At 38.6% G+C, this 18,350-nt stretch overlaps 1 protein-coding gene across 1 annotated transcript; it reads right to left on the bottom strand.

The window, feature by feature from the left end:
• Window positions 1-1,326: 1,326 nt before the first annotated feature.
• sox19b (SRY-box transcription factor 19b) lies at window positions 1,327-8,914 on the bottom strand. The gene is made up of 2 exons (XM_067580107.1): window positions 7,810-8,914; window positions 1,327-3,625 (listed from the first exon to the last, which is right to left on the bottom strand). Exons 1-2 carry the CDS (start codon window positions 8,472-8,474, stop codon window positions 3,364-3,366), a joined length of 927 nt encoding a protein of 308 aa, XP_067436208.1. The 5' UTR covers window positions 8,475-8,914; the 3' UTR covers window positions 1,327-3,363.
• Window positions 8,915-18,350: the final 9,436 nt, after the last annotated feature.

The following is an 18,350-nucleotide window of genomic DNA, read 5'->3' as shown; positions in this document are numbered from 1 at the left end:
ATAACATTTAGGCTGTAACAAGTAATGCTTAGCAGTACGTATATTTATAAACTGTAAGCCTACAGCACTGTGTCGCTTTAGAGGAAAATTCCAATGTTTAATCTCCCTATAACAGTCTATATTTTACACAACTGCTGACCATTTTCCAAATCATGCTGTAGAGCTTCAGATTTTTTAAGAATAGCCTATATAAAATAAATTCGAAATCTTTAAATAGGCCTATGTGCTACAAATGTTTAAACCATCACAGTGAAAGTCAAATCTGCAAAGGTTTTCTTTAAATTTGATTACTGCTGCCTAGAGGGAAGTCTACTCTGCATTAACTTAGAATGATAATATAACTATGACACAAATTAATGAAGACTTGGTATTCAAAGCGAGTTTAATTACAGGACTCAAGCTAATTTTAAGCTTTCATATCCCATAGATATGAACAAAATAACTAACCGCCAAGAACAATAGGAGAACTAAATTAAAAACTATGAAAGGTTGAATGGAGGCTTACAAAATATATATACATGAACTGAATTGAATAAAACTTGCTAAATTACGAGTATTGTCCTTTAAATGCGTCCATATTTCGCTAACATATAGTATCAGTGGTGCACCAATGTTATTATATGTTAGAGTTAACAATTTTGAGCAACTTGAATTTTACTTGAGTTTTACTTTATGGTAAATTCTACTCCATTTCATTTCAGAGGAAAATATTGTACTTTTTACTCCACTAGATTCGTTTCACAGCTATAGTTATTAGTTACTTTTCAGATTGGGATTTTATATGAAGTTGCAATTTATTTTGAAAAAAACTAATAAGCTATAAGTGTTTAAAATTAGCTGTGCTTCGACCTTAAAATGCTTACATGTACATATCAATAAATCAGTAATAATATTCCAATATATATGATATATATGATATATATGATATATGATAAACATAACCCTCCAGGGCCATTTTGCATAATAAGTACTTTTACTTTTGATACTTTAATTCCATTTTGCTGTCAGTACTACTTGAATGCAGAACGTTTGAGGACTTCTCTTTGTGATATATACTTATGTAAAAGGTCTCATTATAGATTTCTATGATACAATGATGGAAGAATTACTCTTATATAGACTACTGTTTACTACAACAATTTTGTGTTAAGTTTTATTATCTTTTAACTATCTTGATTAATCACCATGTGAATAAAAATGGCCTCCATAAAAGGAACTGTTCATGGGCAAAATAAGACTTCACTAATTCCATTTCTATTAATTCCATCATATACATACTGCCTTTGAACTAAAAGCACACAGACAAAATTTATCATGCAACATAAATGAAAAAAAGGATTTGTACTTTTTATTAATATTGTCATGAATGCCATAACAAAGATTTTTTAATCAAAAAGGAATCAAGACTCTTAGTATAAGAGCCTAAAAATGTATACATTATTTACATGAATGCTACATACAGTAATTCTAGTATCTGGCAGCATTTACAAAAAGAGAATTCATTCTAAAAATAGAGATACAAGTCAGTGTAACAGTTAATTTTCAAATACTCGGGTAGCAATGTAAACATTCACGTATTACTTAAATATACCTGCTCTCCCCCCTTTTCAAAAATAAGTCAGGCATCTGTTTCTAGTGCGTGTTTACAGTAGTTAGTAATGAATGCTTTAAACTAAAGAACTGTAAATAGTCTACCACATGCAGCATTCGCAGTTTTTGTAGGTTGAAAATATACAAAAAAAGCTCCCTTTAGGTCCATAGCAGCACTAGTAACCAGACAGAAAAACAGACAATGACAGTACTGTCGGTTTGAGAGAACTAGGATTAAAAACACTGTAGTTTATTCTTTCATAGAATGATTTAATTATCCACAGGTAAAATTATCTGAAATAAAGTTTAGAAACAAAATGGAAGGTTTGTTAGAGATATAATCTGAAAATTTAATTTGATATATTCTCTTTGCTGGTGGTAAAAACACTTAGAAAGGCCATTAAAAACATGCCTGGAAGGCTTTTTGTCAGTTCAGCGTACTTGGAAGATATAACTTGCAAGTCTTAATGTGCTATTTGGAGTAAAACTACTCAACTGAAATACAGCCTTTCATATCAAATTTCATTCACTTAAATGATCAGCCTATACAATGCCTATTGCCTAGAGCAAAGTGACAATGAATACACAGAGCAACTCAGGACAATGCCAGAACAACACAACTGAACATTTACATCAAAAAAGTCCAATCTAAAACTAATTATAGCGAATAAAAACATACAGGCAGCAAAAACAGTGTCACACATCTTCTGAGACTCAAAGTTGTAAATCCAGAGATCTGGTGAGAGTGTGGAGACTTTCACTAGACCTACTGTTCAGCATTTTGTACACTTTATAGAGAACGAAGGAACCAGGCTGGTTCTACATTCTAAGCAACACCATAGATCATAGAAGCCAGTGTTTTATGTTCATTTCCAGTGAATGCAGTGCTGATTGTCCAACAGGTGTTTTCCATGTCATCCAAAATTTTCATCAATTAAAAAAATATAAAAATACAAGAGTACTAAACCAAAGCCAAGGCACAAAGAGTTCATTTTAAAAAAAAACACCTCTGTTATTCAAGTTGTGCATTTCCTTCCCATTTTACCCACCCAGCTGTTCTCCAGCTCCACTCACACATTAGGACAGCAACAACAATTCAACAACCAGAGCACTTCAGCTCAAGTGATTTGTCTGTCACTAGCTGAGAGATTCTGATCCATGGACCAAGTTGGCATTTTATTTGTCTCTGTGCTGTGGTTGTACATGGCAGGGACTGGCTGTATGGTCAAACACTGGAAGACTAAACCCAATAACAGAACCAGTCTACAGGCACTGACTGGGTATGGTGGAACTGTAATGAGTGCCAGTGTCACAAGTTAGGGAGGTATTAAGGAGTCTTTGATTTTAAGTTATTACGGATAACTTCTAAAAAATATAAAAAGGCAAAGTAACATTTCCTAATGTGTACACAATAAACAGACATTGTCCCCGTCTTCACTGCAGTCCTTCATGGAGAGAAGTCTGCTGGAGGGCGGTGGGCAGGAAGAAGTCTCAGTTCTGTACGTGTGGTGGCAGGTGTGTGTGGTATTTATCTGAACAGATGTGGCACCAAAGAGGTAGAAAAAACTGCTTTATAAAATTAAAAAAATGTAGTGATCTTGTGCCTTTAATTGCAGACACATGTGGAACTATAAGAGCCCTGAATGCAGGAACAAAATGTATTTTTTCTTCACATCTTGTGTCTCTTTGCCAGTAAAGTCCACCACACTGGACTCCAACTTCTTCACCCACCCCTCCCCTCCCCTCCCCTCCCCCATGATTCCCAGTTCAATTCTAGATGTGTGTGAGTGGGACGGTTCCAGTGAGGTAGTGCTGCTGGACACTGCTGTAGCCCCTCTGTGCTGCTGTGGGGTCACCGGCATCCCCTCCTGGTCCTGGGATGTACATGCTGATCATGTCCCTGAGGTCACCCTGCAGAGGACCCCGATGGTGGTTTGGTGTCCCCGTCGGAGGTGAGTGGGACACAGGTTCTGCTTTCACCATGGACATGGTCACAGGGCTCGGCTGCTGGGGACTGCTACTGTAGGACATGGGGCTGTGGGTGCAAAAGACATACAAGTAAGATGCCTCATCTGAGAGTTTAAAATATAAATACATCTGGTTACTGGGAGAAATCAGACTATGGGTTTATGTCTGATTTCAGGATGCACTGTTGCAATAACGTTTTCATGCCCCTGTCCTTTATGCTTACGCTTTATGCGCAAGTTAATAAAAAAGAAAAACGTAGCAGAAATGTAGCCATGTTAACAGGGCTTCTCTTATTAAGATTCCAGATTAAGAAAACATCTTTCTCATTCACATTTAATAATCAGGTTACTGAAAAAAACCCAATGATAATTGGGTGACTGTCATGTTAATTCAGTGATGATTAGAGAATGGGCCATGTGTGATGTAATCTGTTAGACACTTTGAAAAGGAAAACTGCACAATTTCAGTGTCTCCAACTGTAGAGTACAACAAGTTTGCCGTTTGAGGAAATAAAAAATTAAGCCAAACTTTGCTCCAACTTCTAACAACTGATATTCTGAATGTCTTCTTAACTTTTAAGTTTTCTTTTAAAAGGAGTTATCCTTTCAAGAGGAGAATCAGTGTTCAGCAGCATTAAAATGAATGAACTGGGACTTGATGGAAATGATCATCGTATTACTTGAGTTCAGTCTTGGGAATAATTGTATCTAAATGTTATATAGGCACAAGTTCAGTAGACAGTAGGACAATTCCAGATTACTTGTTTACTGCACAACAGAGATGCTCTTTTACCAAAATGAAACCATGTTCACATTACATCATCATCATTACGTGTAAGTAGCTTTGTAGCTTTAATTTCCATTTGAGCAGTGACTGCTCTGTTTCTAGGTTAAAGAAGTTGAGGCATCAATCATGTATTACATGTGCAAGTGAACAAAAGGGTAGGCCAGTCCAAAACCATTTGAAATAGTCTCGAAACCTGCCATCACTAAAATTTAGAGGATTTTTAAGAGATGAATATGAGTTATTCATAGGTTTTTGGTCCTGGAATATGGTTTTAAACATAAACAGCTTCAGAAATCATTAACTTAGTGGTGTTTACCTAGCTAAATTAACACTTAACACACTCATAAATTAGGTGCTTGCAGTGTGAATAAGTGTGCAGGTGTCTTTTTTCCATATGTAAATATAATTTATATGATCAAAAATACCTCAGAGGGCTTGTACTTCTTAATGACTTTACATTTAAGCATATTTTATTGATGTGTAAATATTTAAGTAATACAGACAATGCTAAACTTTACCTGTAATGCAATATTTTACATTGTGGTGTTGCTACTGTCACTTGCACTGCTTGGACTGTTACAAGAGGCAATGAGTCAGAGTACACCAGTGTTCAAACTACGACAGATTTTTCATAATGAGCACCTGCATGTTGAGACAGAGCCAGGATCAGGGAGAGTAACCACTGTATGTTTGGTCTACAGATCAACACTGGCCTAGTTTACAACCCCACCTACAAACTCTGAAAGCCTTCAGTCAGAAACACCTCTGCTATTCACCAGCCTGAGCACAAAAAAAAAAAAAAAAATTCTCATTCTGAGTCTCAGTGGGAACATTCATTTCTCATTTAACACTCTTAGCAAACTTTTGCTAGGATATGTTAAGAAAAGTTAATCCAGTATGGGGGCTCCTATTCTGGAGAACAAAGAATTTGGAGCTGCACTGCTGCCATTATAATTCTGACCAGCACAGGAGGCTAAAAATTGATTTATGGATAATTCAGCTGGAAGCAAATTCAGTTTAACAGAGCTCCTCATCCTTGTGGAGGTTAATGCTGAATCCACACAAGCCTGCATGTGGAACTAAAAATTGACACAAGCAAAAAATATCCATCATCTAGCAATCATAGCAACGAGTTCACAAACAACAACAGGACAGTAATCCCAAATGAGGAGAAAGAGTGCAATGCACCCAGAAGTCATGGAAATGTGCACTGAAGTGTCACTGTAGAAACTTGCCAGCAGACAACATCCCACTCAGTTCAAATGGTTTCTCTGCAAAAAGCATGTCATTGAAGTGTTGAAAAAGTAGTAACTTATTTTAAACCATCTTATACCAGTCTAATTGGGTCCAGTTTTATATAGTTAGAACATCCTACTTATACAATATAATGAAGAAAATGTTTAAAACCCTTAATCAGTTGTATTTTTGCCATTTCTCAAACTCACAGCCTATAAAGATTTATGTCAGTTGACAAGATGTTTCTTTTTTCCTAACTACAAACTTCCCTGTGTTAGATTCCATTTACTATGCCACAAAGGAACAGGATGGACATCAACAGACTTGGCCTCCAGCATGACTCTAAACTTTTGACTTCTAAAACGTAAGCTTCCGTGGAAGATACTTTTATTTGTGGGAGAAAAAAAAACAGTAAGAACAAAGATGTCTGAAATGATAACACTGCAAATCAGTCAAAGGAACTTCGAAATGATCAAATATTGGAATAAAGTTCAGCATCATTCACACTTCAACATTTGTCAAAGTGTTCTATCTTTCAATTGTATCTACTGTAGTTTGGGGGGCAGTAGACCTACGGCAGAAGGCAGAGACCCAGAAGTGTATCCGGACACAAGTTTAGGGTTAGCAGGAACAGGGGATTGTGGGTAGAGGACCACACACAGAGCAGTCTTGCCTGCCATCAAGTCATCCTGATCAACATTCCAGACAGGACCCAGCCCACAGCAGAACGCCACACTCATAACAAGTAGGCAACAGACTGAAGCCTGTTGTTTCTCAGAGTTTTTCAATGGCTCAATGGCACTGAATAATTTATCTCAACATTTCTTCCCGATTAAAGTCTTATTTTTAAAGTGCTCTCTTACAGGTCCATTTTACATCTCTCACTCTGAAGATTGAGTAGTTGAGTGGTTTCAGTGTCAGTGTATTTCAGGTCATTTGACATTACTTTTTCCTTTCTTGTTTGTTTTTTGTCCGTTGGTTTGAAAGTTTTATTCAGAAATTGTTAAAAAAAAAAACAAAAAAAACACTAAATCAACATCAGAATTCTCAGTCCCCTGTGAGAATTCAGGCACCCCTCTTCATGTCTGACAAGCAAATCCAGTTCAGCAACTAATAAAGCTAATTGTCTGTCACTGTTGTGGCATCTAAATATGATATTGGTTGACTACTTTTATTTTAAAAATAACTAACTTTTTTTAGCTGCTAAAACTATTTAAAACCATTTCTGGGGTTTGGGCAGTACAAATAAAATGGGGAGTCTTTCTATCCAATGATCAAGTCACAATCTTGTTAAAAAAAAGAAAGAAAGAAAATACAACTATTCTGTGAATGTGAATAGAAGAGGCATACAGTATATGCAAGTGTAACTATGTCTTTGTTTTGTGTTTGGAACTGCTGACATGGACCCACTACAATAAGAATAAAAGATCAATCTAAATAAAAATCCATATTTTAAAAAAAATTATTAAACGCCTCATTCTAAATAAACTGATTCATGCGTGTGCGTAATATTTAATCTCTGCCATGCTCTCCACTTGATTTGAAAGTGTTCTGTGCAGACCTCTCTCCTCAACTGATTGTCGTTGAGAGGCGCTCCCTTCTTCAAATCCATCTTTTTTGGAGAGCTATTGTCAAGTCACGTGATTAATACAGTTTGCCTTTTGTTCAGTAATTCCAGAATTTGTACATTTCAACAAAACTGTTTTTTCTGATCGCAGCAATCAACCAATAATCGGCCTACAGCGCGTGCTGGAGACCTTATTGGGAGGCTGTAAACAGGAGGCACCTAATTTCATCATTTTATTAAGCATGTTAGGCTAATTCTTGGGATATTATTTACTTTGGAGGCAACAAAAACGGCCTTCAAGGAAAAAAACTGCAGATAAATTAGGCGAAATGAAAACCACCATTCACTCAAATTTAATAGTTTTGATCCTTGTGGGAAAGTTCTGAAGGGTTTGCTTGATGGACAAAAGGGTCACAAAAATTACGATAAATCTATTATATCCTCTTTCTATAGGCCAAAGTATTTGTAAAGCAGGCCACACTTTGATACATTTTGGCACTGACTGGAGAAATGAGGACAGGCTGAACAATCAATGCAAGGACATTCGGACCAAACTGCCTTTGTTGGTTAAACAGCGAAAATGGGACACAGTAAAAACAAAAAGTGATCCTAAAATGTACTTTAATTTACTGCACTGTAGTTCCCGTACAGCTGCAGCTCACCTGTACGAGTTGGCTCCGTTCATGTACGTCTGTGCTGCCGTCATTGCAGGTGGGTACTGGAGAGCTGACAGGTCATACCGGTGTAGCTGCTGTGTGTAGCCGAGCGCCTCGCCCTGCATACCGGCGTACCCACCGGTGGGGCCCCAGCCGTAGCTCTCCATCCTCGGACTTCCACCTTGGCCTTGCGCAGCCGCAGCCGCCAGCAGGTTACCGGCTGACAGCGGGTACTTACCCACCTGAGTGTCCTTCTTCAGCAGTGGCTTTGTCTTGCGGCGTGGCTTGTACTTGTAGTCGGGGTACTCCTTCATGTGGACGGCCCGGAGCCGCTTGGCCTCGTCGATGAAGGGCCGTTTCTCGGCGTCGGTCAGAAGTTTCCACTCCGCTCCCAGCCGCTTGCTGATCTCAGAATTGTGCATTTTGGGGTTTTCTTGAGCCATCTTGCGCCTCTGTCCCCTGGACCAGACCATGAAAGCGTTCATGGGCCGCTTGACTTTATCCATGGGGTCGCCTCCAGGTGCTAATGCCGTTTTGGAGCTCGGGTGTGAGTTGCCGTTGGTGCCCATGTTCCCGGTCATGTTGCCGGTGACCGGTGACATTCCTTGGGAGGTCTGATGAGACGGTGGCTGGCCGGTCGGCTTCAGCTCGTGTTCCATTATGCTGTACATGTTGGATCTGGCAGAGTTAAGATGAGTTACAGAACAGTTGAAACGATGAAGCGCGCAGCAGCCCTTTGTCGCCGTGCACCTGGCGACTTGTGGCCAGGTTTCTCCACAGGTTTAATCGGGAGCACCGGGTGATCCAAATTAACTAATTACTCACGACACACCCGGGAGAGAAAACAAACCGCAGCGGACGACCGATTTGACCTTTTTTTTCAATTTTTAAGTCTGAATGTGGCAATCATTACTTCGATACTGAAACTTACAGAAAATATGCAAAATTCAGCGAAGAAACGCAGCAACTGCCCGTTTTCAGTACTATAATTCTCAGCGGAAAACCACTTGTCAGACGGCCAGCTCAGACACTGAACTCAGCTGCCTGTTAACTCCAAAACTTCCCCTATTCTCGTGCAGCCGGCCCGGTGGGGACCAATGGGAGAGCGTAAAGCTTCAGCCTGTGCGCGTGCATTTGCAACTGAAAAGGCTGCGATGGTGCCCGAGATACTTGGTGATGTCGGAGGTGGAGAGAGGGGAGGAATCTTAATAATCAATTCTAATCAGCAATAGACTACTTAACAGATTGTTCACATTTAAACAGTGTTTTACCAGTGTTCTCTTCGTCAAGTGTGCGTATATAACACACACACACACACACATACACACACACAGGGAGAGAGAGAGAGAGAGAGAGAGAGAGAGAGAGAGAGAACGTGTAAACTGCTACAAACTTGAAGGTCTATCTTGTTTTAAATTTACTCCGTTTTTGCCAGGCGAAACACACAAACACCAAAATATTAAATATAAATATATTTACGTTTAAAATTGCAAAGGGATAAAACAACAAAATATATAAAAGTAAAATAAATTACACAAAACATTAGTAATTATTATATGAATAAAATCACATAACACAAAAACCATCAACAAAATATATTCAAAGTAAAGTTTAATGAATTATTTAGAAATTTTATACTTGGTGAAATCCTTCATAGGATTATTTTCCAGGAAGTCTGTTAATAAACCCTACATATTTTCATAGTATTTTATTGCAAATGCCTTGACAGACTGCAAAATTTTCATAAACAATAAAAGTTAGATTTCAAATAAAAATGATGTACAACATTCACCCTAACCTCCTAACCTGTAGTTGGGCAACAAGGTGTAAACTGAGAGAAAATCAAGCCACAACCAATAGCAGTGGGTGGCGGCAGTGCATCACTCTATTGTTTTGCCAGCCACTATAAAATATAAAAAGAAGAAGAAAGGTGACCACAACAAACATGTCAGAGGAAATGCAACAGCCATTAGAAGTAAGAAGAAAAGAATTCAATTGGCAAAGGATCAGTATGTTGCCTCAGGTACCAGTCAGAAATGAAATGTGATCCAGGAGGTCCAGTTGGAGTAACAGATCTGTGAATTTGAAGGCTTCTCAGATGCCAAAAGACTTGCTTTTGTTCTCCATCCTGTTCTTGTGTCAAAATATGTTGCCCCTGTTAGAGAAGTGCAGTACCCTTGTCGCTCAGATATCAACAGATTTAAATGCACCAGTGTCCTGTGATTGTCACTGGTGGCAGCAGCAGAGGCCACTGCTCAGCAAAAGTTAGTCTCACTCTAAGTTACATAAAGCTTCCTATATATAATGTAATGTAAAGTACCACAAAAACAAATGTTGTTTAAAATGTTGTTTATGTTTAGGGCCATTTTAACTCCCTTGAGGTCTCCAGGGCAAAACTGTTTTTGGGCTCCCTCTTTATAAAGCAAGGGATCTCTGTTTGCAATACATCCGCCAGGTATTAAGTAGATCGGATCAACTGTTTTCGAGATATGTGAAGGACAAACATATACACGTCTGGGGACTCAAGGAAGTGCAATGTCAAGTGTGAAGTTGTCTGGATGAGCGGTTCTTGAGAAATATATAAAAATACCTCATAAACAACTTTGATTTGCTTTTTCTTCGGCCCATATAGTCAACAGGCAGAAATGTGGACAGCACCACTCTGCCATTGCAACAAACATTGTGGTCGAAAGTGGGATTACATTTGTAATGTTACTGACTTGAAAAAGTTGAAGAGACTTAAGCTCTACTATTGAATTGTGCACTGTGAACAAAACTTGGCATGTACGTTCAACACTTACTGCAGGATGTCTCAGACACATTTTGAACAGGCACTGCAGTTCATCTTACTAAAAAACAAGGAATCTCTGTCTGTCTGTCTGTTTGTCTGTCAGTATTTGTGTCTTTTCAATATCTCGAAAACCATTCATCTGATCAATTTCACACTTGGCGGGTATACTGCTGAGAACCCAAGGAAATGCAGTGTAGAGTGTGAAGTTGTTTGGACACGCGACACATTTAATTAATTTAATAAAACAGGGAACAGCGAGCCACTCAGCTCCACGTCTGAGTGCATGGGGGACTGTTTGATATAAACATCATCACATCACAGTGGGGTGGAGCTTCTGGGCTCTCACTTGCTGAGCGGGACAAAGGCACATTCCCCACTCAGTTAAACTGCCCGAGAGAGACGAACGAGCATACACAGGAGAAAAAAACAGAGGCGGAGGCAATAAAACTAGCCAATAGTAGCACAGACACCTTTGATTGGCAGCAAAATCAACCAGTGGAAGGCCATAAACTGCTTCTACAGTTCAACCTCAGTTTTGTTTTTTCTTCTTTCCTCTCCCTTTAGTCATCTCACAACCCCTCAGTTTTATCTGGTGACCCCTTTGAGGGGTCCAACCCCTAGGTTGTGATCCAATGGTTTAAATGACCAGATGATGAAGTCAGAATTCCGGAGGAGCGGCTGCACTGGGAGTGAGCTCCTGATTACATCTCACACTTGGACCTAAAAAAGTGGAACATTTTTCAAAATAACCTCCTAATCTTCAGAAAGGACTCTAAAGAAGAAGTCATAACATTGATCAGCAAGAACAGAAAAGAAAATATCATCTTACCTACCTGCTGTTACCAATATTCCAAAGGAGATACAGCACTAAAGAAGCTAACAGAAGAGTTATTTTATGAAAACAAGAGGAAAAATTAAAGGATCCTTGCTGGTAATGTAACCCACACATGCTGGACCTATCCAGTCACCTCTCTGTCAGCTTCACTAAATTTATGCACTTGTGTAAACTTTTTGTGAATAATATTCCAGCTCAACATCAAAGGAAATGGTCCTGGCCACATGGATCTTTTGGGGATCCTAACTGATGGTGGCCTTTTCTCCCCCGCTGAGGTCAAGAGGAGGTTCCGAGTGCACCAGGCCAGTGCTGAGGGACTTAAGAGGGGCTTCTTCCCTCAGGCCACAGAGATCCTGCATGGGATTGCTGCCTAGGACTGTCCTCCGCGGCCGTTTATCATACCCCAGAGCATGCCTGTCAAAAAAAAGTTCAGAGCAGTTTTTCATCAGTGAAAAGACCTGGGCTGTGTTTCATGGAGTTCTTTTTGGACTACTGTGTCAATGTCAATGTTGATGTCTTGCCAGAGCAAGACATCAACATTGACGGAAAACAGCTGGAACACCGAGTGACTTTAATTTGACAAGCTTGCATCATTAATTTCTAGTTGACATTGTGGATGTATGTGATGTGCTATTGTGTGTAGTGTGGTATTTTGTATACTGTGTCCTGTGTGTTTTTTGCATGGTACTGTTTGTTATTGTGCTGTTATATGTTTTAATTGTAAGGGACTGCAGATGAAAATTAGCTTTAAGCTTACTCTGGTGCAGTGCATCAAATGTTAACATTTATGTTTAAAACTGTACACTGTCCATAAATGCAATACAATTGCCAATTGACGCTCCTTCACTGAGTTTTCATCATAACTTACTGGGATATTTTGCAATCTATTCCTCTGTCCTGCGGCACAGACAAGCCCAGGTACTAGAGCGAATCACTGATCCAGTGGACTGGTCATCTGCCACCCTGTTTTGGAGAATAGCAGGTCTCCTCTTCATGCTGCTCCTGCTCTCTGGAGATATTCAGCGAAATCCTGGACCATTGACCCCTGGAGCGTTGCAGAACTTCTGTGCTGATTTGTGACCAAGTGTGTCCAGGACTCCTCTGGTACCAGTGATGAGTGAGCATCAACCTTCTGAGCCAGGCTTTTCCCTTAACAGACTAAACTTTGTTAACACCAGGCATGATGATCATGATGATGATGATGATGATGTCTCAATAAATAACGTTTCGCTCCCGGACTGTGGAGACCTTGATAGGTCCAGTGTCTCTCACAAACCTGCTGCTGACACCACTGTGTGTCGAAACCCTGCAGTGAGGAGGCAAGAGGTTATTCAAAATCTTCCAAACTGTCAATCATGCAAAAGTCTTGTGGGACCCAAAGTTGAAACCGTTTATTTAGTAGACATTTTAACATCAGAAGCATTACTTCTAAGAGCAATCAGCTAACTCATCTTCTGTCTGACTCAAAGCTGGACTCTCTCTGTCTGACTGAAACATGGTTGAAACAAACAACTCCTGCAAGTGTGTTCACGGTGCCCAAATGCCAATGTTTTAGAAGAGACAGACCTGATGGAAGAGGAGGGGGGGATGCTTTTTGATGTGAGAGACAATATCAGATGTGAATATGTGGTTTACAATGTGGGTAACACGTTAGAATATGTTGGGATAAAAATAGTGTTATCTCAACAAATGTCTTTTAACATCATAGGTGTCTATAGGCCTCCTTCTGCAGATGACACTTCATATGATCAACTCACAGAAGTCTTGAAAGAGTGCAATCTCAATAAAGAATTATTATTTATGGGTTATTTTAATGTGAACTGGGAGGATAAATCTAAGAGGTAAAAACTAAAAATGATCACAGAGAAATTCCAATTAGAACAACTAGTAAAAGGCCCAACTAAGATTGCAAAATGCTCCAGTACACAAATTGATCTGATATTTACTTAAAAACCACAGAGAATAATTTAAAGTAATAATTTAATCACTAGCTTATCAGATTATAACCCTATGTGCAAGAAAAATGACTAAAAATAGATTTAGGACCATGGCAACTAAGACTAAGGCTAAGGTGATTAAAACTAGAAGAGACACTGACATGCTAATTTATAAAGCAGTGTTTCCCCTACAATTGTAGGGGCCTGGAGGGCCACCGGGCCAACAAGAGGCCCCACTGGGCCAAAAAATAATTTCTTTAATGCGAAAAATAACGCCAAATATCCATTCATTCAGAAATCAATAATCATTTGTGTTAGGAACGTCTGTACAGCACTGTTCTGAAACATGAGTCCACTTCTATGTCATTGCCTGGGAAACTTTTGAGGTGTTGTGAGTGCCACTGCTGTAAGACCACAAACATATGGGATGCAGGTTAGCTAATGGCACCACCTAAAGAGAAAAAGCTCTAACACAGGACACAAATAATCAAATATATTACAGTTTTCTCCAAAACTCTGGAGCCAAGCAAAAATACATATGGGGAAGAAGGTAGACTGACAGAAGTGGAAGAAGTGAGAGGGGCAGATAGGAGGTGGAAGCTCAAGCTTATTTTTATGCAATAAATGCAGCTTATTAAGTCATTCTCTCCTTTTGATCTGACCACACAAACATGCCATTCAGTGTGCCTCATCTCTTTAGGGTTTTTTTGGTGCGTACCACCAGGCCTGAAAAAAATTCTAGGGGAAACACTGTAAAGGTTTAAGGAACAAAGTTATCCAAGAGCTAAGAGAAGCTAAATCACATTTGTATCTCAATATATTGAATGAGGCAAAGGGCAACAGTAAATTGATCTGGAAAAACATTGATAATCTCATGAGGAGGGACCCAAAATTTTATGAGATTTTAAACTCAAAGTACAGGAAAACTTAATTGAAGATCATCTTATTGTTGCTTCTGTCTTTAATATTTTTTTACTTGAGTTAGGAAAAAAATTTATGAAAAGGAAACTGGATATTGTTCCTATAGATGCTACAGGCCAGGTTTTCGAGCTGGTAGAGACTAATGAGTTACAGTTAACAAAATCATCAGCTCCTTAAAAAGCTCCAAAAGTAGAGATGCTTTCCAATTTGACACCATGTTTGTTAGATCACACAAAGATATTTTAACTAACCCCCATTGCTTATTTAATTAACTTGTCTTTTTGTCAGCTCCTTTCCTGATGGAAAATGGAAAAGTGCCATTATCACGCCTATTTTTAAATCTGGAGACCGCCTTGAAGCCTGTAACTACAGACCAATAAGTATACTTCCAGTAGTCAGAGGTTGCTTAGAAAGTTGTCATTGAACAACCGACAACATTTCTTAATACAAGCAGTTTTGGTCTACATTGTATGCAATTTGTCTTTAGAGCAAATCATTCCACCAAAACTGCTACCTTGCACTTAATAGAACAAATTAAATCAAGACTTGATAAAGGAGGAGTATTTGGTGCTGTATTTTTAGATCTGCGTAAAGCATTCGACACAGTCAATCATGATGTTTTAATATTGAAACTCTCTAGATTTAACTTCTCATCTAGAGCACTGGCATGGATGTCTTCATATTTATCTAATAGGATACAATGTGTTATAGTTTGTGATGCACTGTTCAGTAACATGAAGTGCACAATGGGTGTTCCACAAGGGTCAGTGATAGGTCCCCTATTATTTAGCCTATATACTAATGATCTCCCTCAACAGTGTCATGATGTAGAACTGCAAATGTATGCAGATGACACTGTTGTGTACACACATGCTGCTGCTAAACTAACAATTGCAGTGGAAAGGATCACACATTGGCTTGATCAATCATGTCTGAGTCTAAATGTAAACAAGACAAAGGGTATGTTTTTCTCTAAAACCATGGTACAACCTCCTAATGCTGATATTCTCATAAAAACTGAAAGGATTGACACAGTCACTGATTTTAAACATCTTGGTGTGACACTGGATCCAAATTTGAACTTTAAGAAAAAAACAGTTAAAACCATAAAGAACAATTTAGCAACTTTTAAACATATTAGAAACTGTCTCTCTTTGGACTCAGTCAAGATATTTATGCATGCTATGATTCTTTCCCATATGTCTTATTGAATCACATGTTGGGGGCAGGCTGGAGAAACAGCCATAAGACCTGTTGAGTCCTCATACAAAAAAACTCTAAAAACTCTGGACAAAAAGCCAATGCATATCCATCACTGTAGGGTACTGGAGAAATACAATTTACTGAGCTTTGAGAATTTCAGATTATTCTCAAATTTGTGCCTAGTTTATAAAAATTTAAATGGTTTGGCCCCTCCTCCCCTACGTGACTTTGTGTATACTTGCTCAGAAAGTTTTATTAGATCCTCCAGAATAACCTCTATACAATATTGTGCCATACCATTTCGTTTGTATTTGGGCAATCAGCTTTATCCGTGAAAGCCACAACTCAGTGGAATGCCCTACCTGATGGTATGAAGAGCTGCAGTTTCACCAGTACGTTAAAACCAAATTAAAAAATCTGCTAAAAACTGCTCAGCTCTGTAACCACTGACTCTAAATTTCATCTCATGGTCTTCAAATGAACGCAAATAATCTTGCTTTAATTTGACAAGCTTACATTAGTCATTTATAGTTGTCATTGTGAGTGTATGTGATGTGCTATTGTGTGTAGCTCTTTATTTTGTATTATGTGCACTGTGTGTTTTTTGCTTTGTACTCTTTGTTATTGTGCTGTTATATGTTTTAATTGTGACCTGCCTAAGGGACTGCAGATGAAAATTAGCTATAAGCTAACTCTGGTACAGTACATCAAATGGTAACATTTGTGTTTAGCACTGTACATGGTCCCAATAAATAAATAAATAAATAAATAAATACATACATAAATAAATAAAAGTAGTAAAAGTCTAAAGTAGTTCAAACTACCTCCAAACTACCCACAACAATGACATGCTGCTTACACACTGATGCTTCAGTATTAATAATCTAATGATGTCATATGTCATATATAATAATATATCAGAGGGACCAAACCACTACTTTTACTGCAATACTTAAACTACATTTTGCTGCTGATACTTAGGTACTTTCACTTAAGTAGGATTTTTCATGCATGCCTTAAACTTGTAATGGAATACTTATACAATGTTATATTGGTACTTTTACTTAAATAAAGGATCTAAATACTTATTCCACCACTGCTCATAACATTGTATTAATTATTCACTATCTACCTACCTATGTAAAACTATCTACCTGCAAAAGAGGCTATACGATGTTTGGAAACATTAGCCCTGATGTAAAATCAGTAAAATCAGTAAAGTAAAATCAGGGAGCCATGGTTCCAAAATAAGTCACTCGCTACAGGTATACATTGATTTACAGTAACCAGGTTAGCACAGTGCATAGAAACACGATTCCTGATTTCCTGTGTAACCTGATTTCTCAGGGTATCCTCATTTCTTGTGTGTATTTAAATGTGCTAAATGAAACAACTGCCCTGATATAGTGGGCTTTAAGCCAAAAACCACCCAGGGTCATTTGGCAAAAAGTTGAATCCCTCTTCGTGTTCACCACAAGGCAATGCAGTGTCATCCAGCAACATACTGCATTGGCCAATCAAACACATTCCTGGTAGATTTCTTTGTTACATAAACATGGTAAGTCTACTGTTTACCTCACAATCTTTGAGAGTGAGGATACAACCTGTAGACATCTTGCATAGCAGGTATGCATTTTGACATCAAAGTACGCTGGTGCGATTTGTCTCTAAACTACGCAGAAAACTGGTCACGCCTATGAGTTCAGTTGTTCACATGCAGTAGTCAAGTCAAACAGCAAGAGGCAGCAGTGTCTAGCCTGCTGAAAAGCAAAAGAAGAAGGGTTCCACCTATCAGAGTGCCGGATTCATTCCCCCTGTCTTCACCTAAATATCTAGCAGCAGGGAAGATCATGATTGACAAATGCGTAATGTCATTTCAAGAGACTGCAAGTCAACAGCAATACAATATCGATTTTATCCCTCTCGTTTCCCTCCTCACTCCAGCTGGTTGGTTCATCAAGTTCTTTTAACTCCTTTGCAAATGTAAATGGACTGGGGTGGATGTGGAAAGTTGAAATTGTGAATTGAATTAACTAAAATTAACACAGACCTGCCAACTCTGAGAAAATATTTAACATTAACATCATTAGCCTAATGTTACGTAATTTGCAATCTAGCTTGCTTGTTCACCAGGCATTTAAGTTGGCAAAGTAAAGTTATATTGTGTATTTGTCGCAGATTGTTAAATGTGACTTTTCATAGCACTGTATTCATAATTATTATTGCAGCTAAACCCCTAACCATAATGAGAGGAGCAGATCATGGCAGAAATAACGTTACCTAGAAAGTTAATGGGAGGTGTGTGTGTGTGTGTGTGTGTGTGTGTGTTGGCACTGCAACTATAACTTTGCCTACTCTAGGAAAATTTCTGACCTGTGCACTGGTATTTGACTTTTTTTTTCTTCTCGAAAACAAATATTTTTTTAAAATATTTATATAGAATAAATATTTGTAAAAAAAACAAACAATTTTGCTTTGCAGAATAACGTATTTTTATTCAGGCACACCCCTAGTAACTACACTTGTTAGGAGAGGCACACTGTAGTTGTACAGTGTAAACCTACATTGGTTAGTAGGCTATGTGGTAACCCAGTACAGCAAGCAGTGCCTCAGCCCTCACTACAACCCTGCCAGATAGATCACTGTCACACACGCACACACACACACACACACATATTTATGCATTTGTCAGTCAAGTGCTAGGAAATCTTACCTGTCTAACATATTTGTGTGTGTGTGTGTGTGTGTGTGTGTGTGTGTGTGACAGTGAGTGATGATTGAAGGCTGGTGGTTGTACATAATGTTTTTCTGTGTCTGAGAATGAAAGCATGATTTGTGTTGTGTATGTGTGTGTGTGTGT

The sequence above is a fragment of the Thunnus thynnus genome, chromosome 22, assembly GCF_963924715.1.
Source record: "Thunnus thynnus chromosome 22, fThuThy2.1, whole genome shotgun sequence".
Classification (NCBI taxonomy): Eukaryota; Metazoa; Chordata; class Actinopteri; order Scombriformes; family Scombridae; genus Thunnus; species Thunnus thynnus.
This window is presented reverse-complemented; position numbering and strand designations above follow the sequence as displayed.

Coding starts and splice junctions, on each gene's coding strand:
- sox19b (XM_067580107.1), bottom strand. CDS start 8,474: ATGTACAGCATAATGGAACACGAGCTGAAGCCGACCGGCCAGCCACCG. Junction 3,626..7,809: donor AACGGAGCCAACTCGTACAG/GTGAGCTGCAGC, acceptor TTGCACCCACAG/CCCCATGTCCTACAGTAGCA.